The 13,879-nt window shown below is 42.8% G+C and overlaps 1 protein-coding gene across 1 annotated transcript in view; it reads left to right on the forward strand.

Moving 5' to 3' along the window:
• The window catches only part of LOC115117837 (uncharacterized), a 60,139-nt gene extending 46,643 nt beyond the window's left edge, over positions 1-13,496 (forward strand). The window contains exon 11 of the mRNA XM_065022346.1: positions 11,907-13,496. Within this exon, the coding sequence (XP_064878418.1) occupies positions 11,907-12,098 (192 nt within the window). The 3' untranslated portion in view covers positions 12,099-13,496. The remainder of the gene's footprint in view (positions 1-11,906) is intronic.
• Positions 13,497-13,879: the final 383 nt, after the last annotated feature.

Below are 13,879 nucleotides of genomic sequence, written 5' to 3' on the forward strand. Positions count from 1 at the left end.
GACATTTATTTATGCTAAGATCCAGTAACTTCCTCTTGAAATGCTCCTGTGTTACATTAGCAGAATTTAAAAAATACAATCAAATCAGTCGGATAACAACCTAGCAGTTGACAATCCTTGATCTCATAAGCCTATATTTAATTGATGGTACCACACTTTTAAGATTTAGCTTACATATTTTCCACAGTTTTTTTTAAAAGCATGTTTTTACAACTATTAACTTTTTGGTTAGAGAAACTAGATGAAGTATCAGAGAAACTATTCAGCTGAATTTGAATATCGAAACCAAAATGGCTGGCGGTTATTTTCTGAAGAGTCCCTCCATTCATAATTTCTATCACTGTAACCTACACATATACATTTCTCCCCTATTAGTCCCTGAGATGGAGGCTGTGTCCCAAATGGAGCCCTATCCCCTTTATGCTGCTCCAGTCCGGTCTGCAGTCAGCCCAGGCTGATTACGTGGCTGTTTTAATAATGTCCTCTGTGTATCAGGCCCTCCAGTCATTACATCCACTCATTACTCCACTTTACATCCACTCATTACTCCACTTTACATCCACTCATTACTCCACTTTACATCCACTCATTACTACACTTTACATCCACTCATTACTACACTTTACATCCACTCATTACTCCACTTTACATCCACTCATTACTCCACTTTACATCCACTCATTACTCCACTTTACATCCACTCATTACTCCACTTTACATCCACTCATTACTACACTTTACATCCACTCATTACTCCACTTTACATCCACTCATTACTCCACTTTACATCCACTCATTACTCCACTTTACATCCACTCATTACTACACTTTACATCCACTCATTACTACACTTCCCTTATTAACTCAGGACCTCTGCCCGCCCGCCTCTCTGCCTGCCTCTCTGCCCGCCCGCCTCTCTGCCCGCCCGCCTCTCTACCCGCCCGCCTCTCTGCCCGCCCGCCTCTCTACCCGCCCGCCTCTCTGCCCGCCCGCCTCTCTGCCCGCCTGCCTCTCTGCCCGCTTGCCTCTGCCCGCCTGCCTCTCTGCCCGCCTGCCTCTCTGCCCGCTTGCCTCTGCCCGCTTGCCTCTCTGCCCGCCTGCCTCTCTGCCCGCCTGCCTCTCTGCCCGCCTGCCTCTCTGCCCGCTTGCCTCTCTGCCCACTTGCCTCTCTACCCGCTTGCCTCTGCCCGCTTGCCTCTCTACCCGCTTGCCTCTCTGCCCGCCTGCCTCTCTGCCCGCCTGCCTCTCTGCCCGCTTGCCTCTCTACCCGCTTGCCTCTCTGCCCGCTTGCCTCTCTACCCGCTTGCCTCTCTGCCCGCCTGCCTCTCTGCTTCTACAGACAAAACCCCCAAATCTGTATCCGTTACACTTACCTGCATAGTGCCTTCAGAAAGTATTCAAGCCCCTTGACTTTTTTCACATTTTGTTACGTCACAGACGTTTTCTAAAATGTATTAAATTGTTTTTTCCCCTCATCAATCAACACACAATACCCCATAATAACAAAGCAAAAACTGTTTTTTAGACATTTTGACATAAAAAAAACTCATTAGATTTACATAAGCAGTCAAACCCTTTACTCAGTACTTTGTTGAAGCACCTTTGGCAGCGATTACAGCCTCGAGTCTTCTTGGGTATGAAGCTACAAGCTTTCTCCCATTCTTCTCTGCAGTTCCTCTCAGGCTCTGTCAGGTTGGATGGGGAGCGATGCTGCACAGCTATTTTCAAGTCTTTCTAGAGATGTTCTATACGGTTCAAGTCCAGGCTCTGGCTGGGCCACTCAATGACAATTAGACTTTTCCCGAAGCCACTCCTATGTTTTCTTGGCTGTGTGAGCAGTCTCACAGTCCCTGCCGCTGAAAAACATCCCCACAGAATGATGCTGCCACCACCATGCTTCACCATAGGGGTGGTGCCAGGTTTCCTCCAGACGTGACGCTTGGCTTTCAGGCCAAAGAGTTCAATCTTGGTTTCATCAGACCAGAGAATATTGTTTCTCATGCTCTGAGAGTTTTTAGAGAGACTTATGGCAAACTCCAAGTGGGCTGTCATGTGCCTTTTACTGAGGAGTGGCTTCCGTCTGGCCATTCTACCATAAAGGCCTGATAAGTGGAGTGCTGCAATAATGGTTGTCCTTCTGGAAGGTTCTCCCATCTCCACAGAGGAACTGTAGAGCTCTGTCAGAGGCACCATCAGGTTCTTGGTCACCTCCCTGACCAAGGCCCTTCTCCCCAGATTGCTCAGTTTGGCCGGTCAGCCAGCTCAAGGAAGAGTCTTGGTGGTTACTAACTTCTTCCATTTAAGAATGACGGTGGTCACTGTGTTCTTGGGGACCTTCAATGCTGCAGAATTATTTTGGTACCCTTCCCCAGATCTGTGCCTCGATACAATCCTGTCTTGGACAGTTTTTTTGACCTCGTGGCTTGGTTTTTGCTCTGACATGCACTGTCAACTGTGGGACCTCATATAGACAGGTGTGTGCCTTTCCAAATCATGTTCAATATATTTAATTGGCCACAGGTCGACTCCAATCAAGTTGGAGAAACATCTCAAGGATGATCAATGGAAACAGGATGCACCTGAGCTCAATTTCGAGTCTCATAGCAAAGGGTCTGAATACTTATGTAAATAAATAGTTGTTTATACATTTGCACACAAACATATTCTTTTTTCACTTTGTCTTTGTTTATTGTGTGTAAATTGCTGAGGATTTTAGATTTTTTTTAAATCCATTTTAGAATAAGGCTGTAATGTAACAAAATGTGGAACAAGTCAAGGGGACTGAATACTTTCCGAAGGCACTGTACATGCATGCATACAAACACACAAGCAAGCAAACACACGTACCCCTATAATCCAGACCTCCACGTCTGCTCCAAATGTCCCCCTTCACCTCCTTACTTCAACACTCTGAAGCCCTCAGCCCTGGCTTCTCAACCCATCCTGTGTGGCCCTACCTCCAGTATCATGTCTGGAGATCGGCCCCTGGCTCCCACCGCTGGGAGGTAGGGAGGAAAGACACACACAGACACACACACACAGACACACACACACGTGCATGTTAAAACTTCCTGTTTTGTGAAGTAACAAGAGACTGCTTCTGTTCTGTGTTCAGAGTCAAGTTTGAGGAAACGCTACTCCCTAAATACTCTGTATTGTTGTTAATGCGCCATGACGCTCTTCCTCTCACACACACACAGAATTAAGAACCTGCAGTATTGTCAAGGGAAATCATTCATTTTGAGTTAATTGTTCATCACAAGGCTTTTTTTTTTTTTTTTTTCATTCTCACGCATAGTGTTTTAAAGCTTCAAAGCATGTAGATTAGAAGATTGTATATAGGAACCTAATGAAGGGAAAGTGTAATCAGTGTCAACACACACTGTAGTTTAGGGAAAAACATTAGGGAAAGATCTTCTGTTTTGAAAGATGGCAAACATAATCAGACTGGTGTTAACAGTTTTTATTTGATTTATTTAACCTCTATTTAAACAGGCAAGTCAGTTAAGAACAAATTCTTATTTATAATGACGGCCTGCCAAAAGGCCTCCTGCGGGGACGGGAGCTGGGATTCAAAATAAAAAGAATACAACAAAACGCACTTCATGACAAGAGAGACCACAAACACTACATAGAGACCAAAAGATGACAACCTAGCAAGGCTGCAACACATGACAACACAGCATGGCAGCAGCACAACATAGTCGCAGCACAAAACATTGGGCACAGGCCACAGCACAAAGGGCAAGAAGGTAGAGACAACAATACATCACGCAAAGCAGCCACAACTGTCAGTAAGAGTTTTTGAGTCTTTGAATGAAGAGATGGAGATAAGTGTCCAGTTTGAGAGTTTTTTGCAGCTTGTTCCAGTCGCTAGATGCAGCGAACTGAAAGAGGAGCGACCTAGTGATGTGAGTGTGCTTTGGGGACCTTTAACAGAATGTGACCGGCAGAACGGGTGTTGTATGTGGAGGATGAGGGCTGCAGTAGGTATCTCAGATAGGGGGGAGTGAAGGGGTATTATATGTGGAGGATGAGGGCTGCAGTAGATATCTCAGATAGGGGGGAGTGAGGTCTAAGAGGGTTTTATAAGTAAGCATCAACCAGTGGGTCTTGCGCCGGGTATATAGAGATGACCAGTTTACAGAGGAGTATAGAGTGCAGTGATGTGTCCTATAAGGAGCATTGGTGGCAAATCTAATGGCCGAATGGTAAAGAACATCTAGCCGCTCGAGAGCATCCTTACCCAGCTGGTGGTGGGTACTGTGAGATGTGACAACATTCCTTTTGTCACGTTCATGTTACTTGTTTCTTTATGCATCTTCAAACCTGGAACAATTTTCTCTCCTTCACAAATAAGCTTACCCTCTCTGAAGGTAAATGAACAAGTTACTCTTGTAGCACGGTGTAGTGATCAAACGTATCCTAAATTCAGCCTGTATTCATTGTTTCCCTATTTGATCAAACTGTTTCAGAATAAAGTAGAAACTGAAACTGACCAGGAGACGAAAGTTGTTTAAAGAGGAAGTTGGCCACACTTCCCTGTGGTTGGTGTTAGTCCAACACTGCCATTATGTGAACCGGGGGCTACGGGTGACATGATGGGCTACACAGCCTACAGACATTAAAGGCTGATCCTGAGATCACATACGTCATGTTATGTGTGGGAGTGAGCCTGGGCAGAGTCTGTGTTTTTAAAGCAGCATGCACCTTTTGGTCACATGATACCTCACTGGTCCATGCATTGCTAGAATCCCAAATAGCAGCATTCACAAGGGGACGATAAGCAGAGGTTCTCTCACATTTGTGGTGAAAGCAAAGAAGGATCACGTTCTCTTCTCTTGCTAGCGAGCTGGCTGGCTAAACATAGCTTGCAAGCTAGCTAAGCCTTTTAGCTTCACACAGCTCCATGTGAAATAATCTGATTTATAATTAAATAATATGCTCTGGCAAATATCATTTTACTTGTCTGTGAAACCTACAAAATGATCTAAGTTTAATGTACTGCTTGAATGTATCACTTCCATATCAGCTAAAAATAGAATGGTATTAAAATAGCCCAGAATCACGTAGTTATTATTATTTATTTTTTATAATACAATTTTGGGGGGAATTCTAAGCCTGCAATTTTGTTTGGTTTATTGTTTGAACAGTCACAAAGATTTGTATTTGGTTATCAATGCAAAATAGTCTGCTTATTTGATGCAGCAGTCTAATGCCAAGCTAAACCAAGCTGGAGCGATCTTGAAGTTGATTTTTTTAAGTTGATTGGGAACCACGACAAAATTATTTTGTGAAACAAAAACTTTGTGCCAGAAGAGAACAAGGAGAAAAACCCATTTTCCTGCTTCCATTGTTGCTACAGGGTGGTAAAATATAGAGCCCTACCGCTGGGCAAAGAATTGTTTGCTCTGTCACAATGTTTGAGCGGAACGAAACTCTTGTCGAAAGCAACAACGGCAGGACTATGCACTACAAAGAGCCTCCCATTTTGTGACAAAACGATATTCATATACTGCATGCTCCCTGAGTCATCCGTTTGCATAAAGCCGAGCCTCTGAAGCATCAGTCTCGAAGGCTAACATCTCCCACATTCAGGATATTTCTGTCGGTTATATTTCTGACATTTTTACAGTATTTGTTTGTTTTGTTGTACTTTGTCTTGAGCATGTGTTTGATTAGTTTGACAAATAAGACCACGTAAAGTGAGCCCGATAACTATTTGAACAGTGACCGTTTTGTTGTACTTTGTCTTGAGCATGTGTTTGATTAGTTTGACAAATAAGACCACATACAGTGAGCCCAAGAACTATTTGGACAGTGACCGTTTTGTTGTACTTTGTCTTGAGCATGTGTTTGATTAGTTTGACAAATAAGACCACGTACAGTGAGCCCAAGAACTATTTGGACAGTGACCGTTTTGTTGTACTTTGTCTTGAGCATGTGTTTGATTAGTTTGACAAATAAGACCACGTACAGTGAGCCCAAGAATTATTTGGACAGTGACCGTTTTGTTGTACTTTGTCTTGAGCATGTGTTTGATTAGTTTGACAAATAAGACCACGTACAGTGAGCCCAAGAATTATTTGGACAGTGACCGTTTTGTTGTACTTTGTCTTGAGCATGTGTTTGATTAGTTTGACAAATAAGACCACGTACAGTGAGCCCAAGAACTATTTGGACAGTGACTGTTTTGTTGTTGTTTTGTCTCTATACTGCAGCTCTGGATAAGAGCGTCTGCTAAATGACTTAAATGTAAATGTAAATGCAGCACTTTGGTTAATGCCTTTCTTGGGTAAACGTTTTCAATTTGAGTGCCGATTTACTCTTGAATCTTGTAGAATTGACCCTCTAGAATCTAACCTTGTATGTGTTCATTAATCTTATCTACATCAGCAACACACCTCTACAGGTCATTGCTGTTCTGCTCCAGTTCGGAGAGCAGCCTGCAGGCCTGCACAATGTGGGTTAGGGATGCGGGAATGAGCAGATAACTGGCTGTGTTAACTGCCTCGGCATGCTGCAGCTAGCTGAGCTGAGAGGGTATTTTCAGGGCAATGGAGAGACTGAGTGAGAGAGCTAAAACGATGGGATGGACTGGAAAATGGGGAGAGAGAATGTGGGAGACCTTGAGACGTTTGGAGGCTGGAGGCACAAACTGCACTTATTTGAATTTACTCTTAATTAGCAGCTATATACACTCCTCATGGGAGACTCCTCATTGAGTCTCTTTCAGGAGAGTATGCTGTAGTGTGTATAATTTCACTTACCCGTCCCTACCTTGCTTGCCCTAGTTGACCCTTCAAATACCTCAGGTGGTATCAGGTGTGACAGGTCTTATGTAGGAATTCCCAGTTGAATGTGGCATCACTGATACCATATACGTCCTAGTCTACAAGATCAGTTTAGACTACTGAGTTAATGAGCAAAACCTTAGAATATGTGCTTAGGGTACGCCTTGTGTATATTTGTTTTATTTGATATAATAGGGTGAACTTTCCCATGCGTCTTGGCCTATTTTCATCCTCATTGTTTCAGGTTAGACATACTATTATTCCACTGACCTTTGAAGGTACTGTGGTCCTCCATGACTTGACTTGGCCCACCCAACTGAAGTCTCTCCTATTGTTTGGCCGTTGAGCCCTCAGCCCTGTGCTAGTGGCCATGGTTTAGATGTTGTAGTGTTAAGAATCTACTACTAACTTCTGTCCTGTTCTACTAAAATAACATATGGAATTGTTTTAAGATGCTAATACTAACGATCATTTAGCTATTAGATGTTTTTATTTTATTTTAGGACCCCTTTAGACACATAAGAAAGAAAAAAAGAAAACAAATATTTGAACAATTGAGTTTGGCCTTACTGAACCTTTTTAGATAAAACATTACTAAATATATTCACGTCACAAAATAATTTATTAAAACACAGTTTTGCAATGAAGGTCTACAGTAGCCTCAGCAGCACTCTGTAGGGTAACACCATGGTTTAGCTGGAGGACAGCTAGTGTCCGTCCTCCTCTGGGTACATTGACTTCAATACAAAATTTTGGTGGCTTGTGGTTCTCACCCCCTTCCATAGACTTACAGTAATTATGTCAACTTCCAGAGGACGTCCTCCAACCTATCAGAGCTCTTGAAGCTTGAACTGACTTGTCCACCCAATCAAAGGATCAGATAATGAATCTAGTATGGGAAGCATAAGCTACAGCTAGCTAGCACTGCAGTGGCATAAAATGTGACGAGTAGTTGAATCGAGAGAGAGAAAGACAGCAGTAGAACAGTTTTGAACAAATTACATTTCTTCAAAACTAGAGAAGCGAGAGAGAAAGAGCTAGCTGTATTTCATATTTTTTCACTTACTTAGCTAGCGAATGCAGCTAGTTAGTTTAGCCTACTCAAACACTCGGCCCAAACAAAGAGGGATGCTTTGTTACCTAGCTGATTATAGCTATCCAAACATTCCAAGTCAAGGTTAGCTTTTGGTTTGATTAATTTATTGCAACCGGGGGCCCCCCGGTGTAACTGATAAACTCGTTGCTAACTGTACACTGTACTGCATGATTGTAGCGGGTTTACTAACGCGGTAGTTCTAGTAGCTATGTTGTTGACTTGATGTTAGCTAATATGGTGACGATGTAGGCTGTGTGTAGCGGTTAGATTTTTCCGTCGGGTCACGGATGTGTTGTGCACTGAAGTCCACAAGTGAAGGGCAAAGGTGAGAGGAGGAGAGCACGTAGATGCGAGAAGGAGTTCTACAACTATCTGGCTGCTATGAACGTGAACTATGTTTGCGTGTGATCAGGGGTGTATTTATCCCGCCGATTTTTGTTGAAAAGCATTTCTTAAACGGAAGCAAGCAGAACGAAACTGGGATGAACATACCTAAATTTGTCAAATCGAAACTCTTGTTTGCAACTGTTGCACTAATGATTACACCCTAGATCAGCTAGATGAAGGCAAGATTGTGCAAGGCGATATTGAATGTGTCAATGTCTGTCACACAAGTGTCTCTTGACCTGTGCACCTACGTTGTAAACTTTCATTCATTGACTAGGTTGTAGCAACCTCATGATGGGTTTAGGTATAATTTGAGTATCATCTAGTAAGTAGCCTAAAACGATGGATGTTTACATTGAGCTGGGTGAATGGAACATGAATGACAGTCATGCAATATGCTGTAATAGAAATAAGGCCACGCTCATAAAACAATAATGGTCCTCCCTCATCTTAAGAGCCCTCAGCCCTGTGCTAGTGGCCATAGTTTAGCAGGTTGTAGTGTTAAGAGGTTCTGTTCTGAACCTGTGAGATACAGGAACACCATAAACATCACATCCTCTCCTTTATTTGTACCGTACCTGCCAGGTCATGCAGACTTCCATCACAGCCTGAAATAACCTCCTAAAGCCCGTGTTTATCTATGTAAAGCTCTATAGGCTGGTTTGGCTTGAACACGCGTACATGTACACATGCCCTTTGCTCATAGAGGACGGTCTCGTAGCCGAAGGTGTCCTGCAACAAGGCCTGATTTATACTAGGGTCAAACCCACTTCCTCCTCAACCCAGATTATCTGACAGGCAGCTGTCCTTAGACCTCTCCGCACTCTTACAACTCTTCTTTATGGCTTTCAACTCACTTGATATATTTTGTCCTGCACAGTCAGAAGATAACATTTGAAAAAATTAAGCATTTTCTTTGCTTAAACTATTCGAAAGTAGAAAAGACTACTACAGCCCAGATTTCCAAAATGGAACATGACATGACACAGTCCTACCTCTTAACGAAGCTTCCTGGGACTTAATTAGATAACTACTGGAGAGAAATAGGTCAAAGGACCCCCTTGCTGTTTTGGGAAATTGACGCAGAGAATGAGACTGTCTGACAAAGCCATTATAGTATATTATTCCTGCAATAAAACATATTTTACCACTGGAAAGAACAGTTGTCACTAATAAATAAATAAAGATGTTAGGGGGGGGTCTACCGCACATACAGTAACTTCTTTAGTGACTTAGAAGTCATGTTGAATTAAGGGGGGGGTCTACCGCACATACAGTAACTTCTTTAGTGACTTAGAAGTCATGTTGAATTAAGGGGGGGGGTCTACCGCACATACAGTAACTTCTTTAGTGACTTAGAAGTCATGTTGAATTAAGGGGGGTTCTACCGCACATACAGTAACTTCTTTAGTGACTTAGAAGTCATGTTGAATTAAGCCAGTGTTTTAGTTATTGTAATTCTTTCAGGGAGTCAATCGCCAACGACAACGTCGTTCAAAGCTCACACAGTGTGGGCTGAAGGTTTCATTGGTATTAAACGTCCACACAGTGTGGGCTGAAGGTTTCATTGTTATTAAACGTCCACACAGTGTGGGCTGAAGGTTTCATTAGTATTAAACGTTCACACAGTGTGGGCTGAAGGTTTCATTGGTATTAAACGTTCACACAGTGTGGGCTGAAGGTTTCATTGGTATTAAAAGTTCACACATTGTGGGCTAAAGGTTTCATTGGTATTAAACGTCCACACAGTGTGGGCTGAAGGTTTCATTAGTATTAAAAGTTCACACAGTGTGGGCTGAAGGTTTCATTGGTATTAAAAGTTCACACAGTGTGGGCTAAAGGTTTCATTGGTATTAAACGTCCACACAGTGTGGGCTGAAGGTTTCATTAGTATTAAAAGTTACACAGTGTAGGTTTTAAAAGTTCACACAGTGTGGGCTGAAGGTTTCATTGGTATTAAAAGTTCACAGAGTGTGGGCTGAAGGGTTTCAGTTGGGCTGAAGGTTTCATTGGTATTAAACGTTCACACAGTGTGGGCTGAAGGTTTCATTGGTATTAAAAGTTCACACAGTGTGGGCTGAAGGTTTCATTAGTATTAAAAGCTCACACAGTGTGGGCTGAAGGTTTCATTGGTATTAAAAGCTCACACAGTGTGGGCTGAAGGTTTCATTGGTATTAAACGTTCACACAGTGTGGGCTGAAGGTTTCATTGGTATTAAACGTTCACACAGTGTGGGCTGAAGGTTTCATTGGTATTAAACGTTCACACAGTGTGGGCTGAAGGTTTCATTGGTATTAAAAGTTCACACAGTGTGGGCTGAAGGTTTCATTGGTATTAAAAGTTCACACAGTGTGGGCTGAAGGTTTCATTGGTATTAAACGTTCACACAGTGTGGGCTGAAGGTTTCATTGGTATTAAACGTTCACACAGTGTGGGCTGAAGGTTTCATTGCTTTTAAAAGCAACAGTAAAGCTTAGACTGCCGCCGCCAGCAGGCTCCAGTCAACTTTCATGGAGGGTTTTTGTTTGGCTCTGAAGTCCCACTAGGGTGGGGCGAGCATAGGGGGCCTGGCACGATTATATTAGCTGAACCCTTGTCCCAGACTGCTCTCTATGCCCTTGTGCCCTCCGTCATAGAACACTTTTATAGGGAACTTCATGGGGTACTTATTAGGGAACTTCAGAGGAGGCTTGGAGCTGATCTCTAGAGCTGAACCCATGTCCCAGACTGCTCCCTCTCTTTGTGAGGGCACTTCAAAAGGCAATTTGGTGTGAAAACCACTCGTTCCAGATCTAGCTAGAGTGCTGACCTCCAGGAGGGATCAAACACACACACACATGCACAAACACACACAAGGCTCACTTACCCCCCCCAGGTGATACAGACCTACTGCCCAGTGGGCTAGCATCTGGTTGGGACTCTAGCCCTGGCTTAATAGAGAGGTTATCAGCCCTTTCTAGTGTGGCAGGCTGTAAAACCAGAGCTGCCGGCTGGACATGAGTCTGTTAGTTACCATGTGGAGGAACTGAACCGCTAACAGTCTGCTAATATAACACCTTCGCTCCATTTTGTTCCAATGGAAGGTTGGACACACCTGTTTCGTTGAATACACCTACTTGCCAGAAAATGTGGGTTCATTAAGTTCACAGTAAAGTGTTGGAACAAGGAGTAGGTCTGAACCTGAGTTCTCTACTTGTGTTACAGCTATTAAAGAACACTTTGAAGCGAAGGTGTCAGTGCACATTGTACCATTTCTTTGTACAATTCATTGAATGTGACACCAGCTTCTCCTGCTTCTGAATGTGCTTTATTCCTGGTTCATGTGACTGACTTGCCTAGTTAAATAAAGGTTACATTTTTTTTTAAATATATATAAATGTGGTGGTACATTTGTAATGAAGTCAATGACTGTCTTTGTACTTCATCTTATTGATTCTATGGTGGTTAATCAATTTCCCTATTAGGATGTTTTTCTACTATGTTTCAGAACAGTGCACACTGGAGGGTTTGTATACATTGCTAATGTTGGACTGTGAGGTGTTTTAGAACAGCAGACTATGGTTTGTATAGGCTACATTTCTAATGTAGGGATTTGTGTGTGTGTGTGTGTCTCTGTGCGTGTGTGCAGCGGTACAAGCAGGACTGCGAGACATTTGGCACGGTGGTAAAGATGCTGGTTATCAAGGAGCCCAGTCTGGAGAAGATGCTTCAGAACCCTCTGAAGGACAACCTGATTGAGATCAGGGAGCGTTGCCTTGACGACCTCCGACACTTCATCATAGAGCTGGACCAGGTCATAAAGCCCCAACCATCAACATGAGGGGGAACCACAAACCCCCTTACTACATGCCAGGATTGATGGACCAGAGGTGGAGTTTGGCCAGTGGTATAGACATTGTGACCCTGTGTGATATTCTCTCAATACTGTGTCAATAAGAGGGAAACATTCACATTCAAATAACATTTTAACCTAAAAATAATTGGTCACAAAAAAAAAAGTTACTTGATTTTATTGAAAACATGCTTAATTGAGAATAAGTGTTTTATTTTCACCAACCTTTTCTGAGTTGAGATCACTGAGTCGAAATGCAAGTCCAGTTCTATCACTCAGATGTTTTCTAAATATGACATAAAAAACCTACGCCTGTGCTACATTAACCAATTAAAAACAGTTCTGTAGCAATGAGGTTTGTACAGTAAGCTATAGGCCCAATACATTATCACTGCATATTGGCTTCGCTTTAATTTCCCTGCATTTACATTACATTTAAGTCATTTAGCAGACGCTCTTATCCAGAGACCCTGCCAACGCATTGTTGTTCAGACCATTTAAAAAAGATATATATTTCAAAATTTGAGGTAAGCTATATGATCACACAGTAATATAGATCATTTGTTGTATTACTTGTGAGTCGACGCTAAGTGAGCATATTTAAATAATTTGCTTTACATTTTACTGGGCTGATGGTGCCTGTATCTGATGGTCAGGCTCAGCAGTCCGCCTCTCAACATCCCTCTACTCTCCCTTTCCCCCGCTGACACTGACCAAAAAGGACACTGTCATCCAGCTGATGGCGGATCTCGACTCGCCTCATTCTCAGTTTCTCTCCTAATGGTTTTGAAATCTCACAGTATCTGTAGCTTTCCTTCACGCCTGCTACGTTACTGCAGACACGGTAATCTGAGCCATCCGATTGGCCAGCGGTAGGCCTGTAGTGCACTTCATTTGCTCTGCAGGCCCGCCGGGAAGGCAGAGTTTGTATCTTCAGACAAATGAAATGGTTCAAAATTGAAACACTTCGCCTACTCGGCGTGCAGGGCAGCTGAATCAAGTGCACCTACCGGCAACAGTGTAAGACAAAACAATTATACAAATGCAAGGATTTTTTTAATATATATTTTTTTACATAAATGTTTGAGATTGACAAGAAATGCCTTTGAGATCGACCAGTTGGTCACCACTGCTTTGGGGAGGTCATAGAAGAAAATATGAAGCATTCTAATTTGATTGGCTTGTTTCGATGCTGTTCTAGATTTCAGACTTGAAAAGAGAATTCTGCCGTCGTTACTCTAGATGTCCAGCTGTCATTTATTTACTCTGTCATCCACTACTACTGGCTTTCTGACCAAGTAGTAAAACAACCTGATCATACAGAGTTTACATATTTTTGTGTATTTACATCTTATTTTCTATTTGGTAATAAAAGTGATGTAACAACTGGTGGTCCACACTATAATCCTTCTTCATACAGTACTAGTTCTGTACCAGCTTTTTGGGACGGAATAAAATCACATTCTCATTACGTTTATAATATATATTTTTTATTACAATTTTATTTGCATCAATCTTGGCCTTTTATATTCCAGTTCTTACATTTATACAGATGACTGATCTGTTTACAATACAATACTGGCCCAACACTCTAACCACTAGGCTACCTGCCGCCCCGCCCCTCTAACCACTAGGCTACCTGCCGCCCCGCCCCTCTAACCACTAGGCTACCTGCCGCCCCTCCACTCTAACCACTAGGCTACCTGCCGCCCCTCCACTCTAACCACTAGGCTACCTGCCGCCCCTCCACTCTAACCACTAGGCTACCT

This window comes from Oncorhynchus nerka, linkage group LG9a (assembly GCF_034236695.1).
Source record: "Oncorhynchus nerka isolate Pitt River linkage group LG9a, Oner_Uvic_2.0, whole genome shotgun sequence".
Classification (NCBI taxonomy): Eukaryota; Metazoa; Chordata; class Actinopteri; order Salmoniformes; family Salmonidae; genus Oncorhynchus; species Oncorhynchus nerka.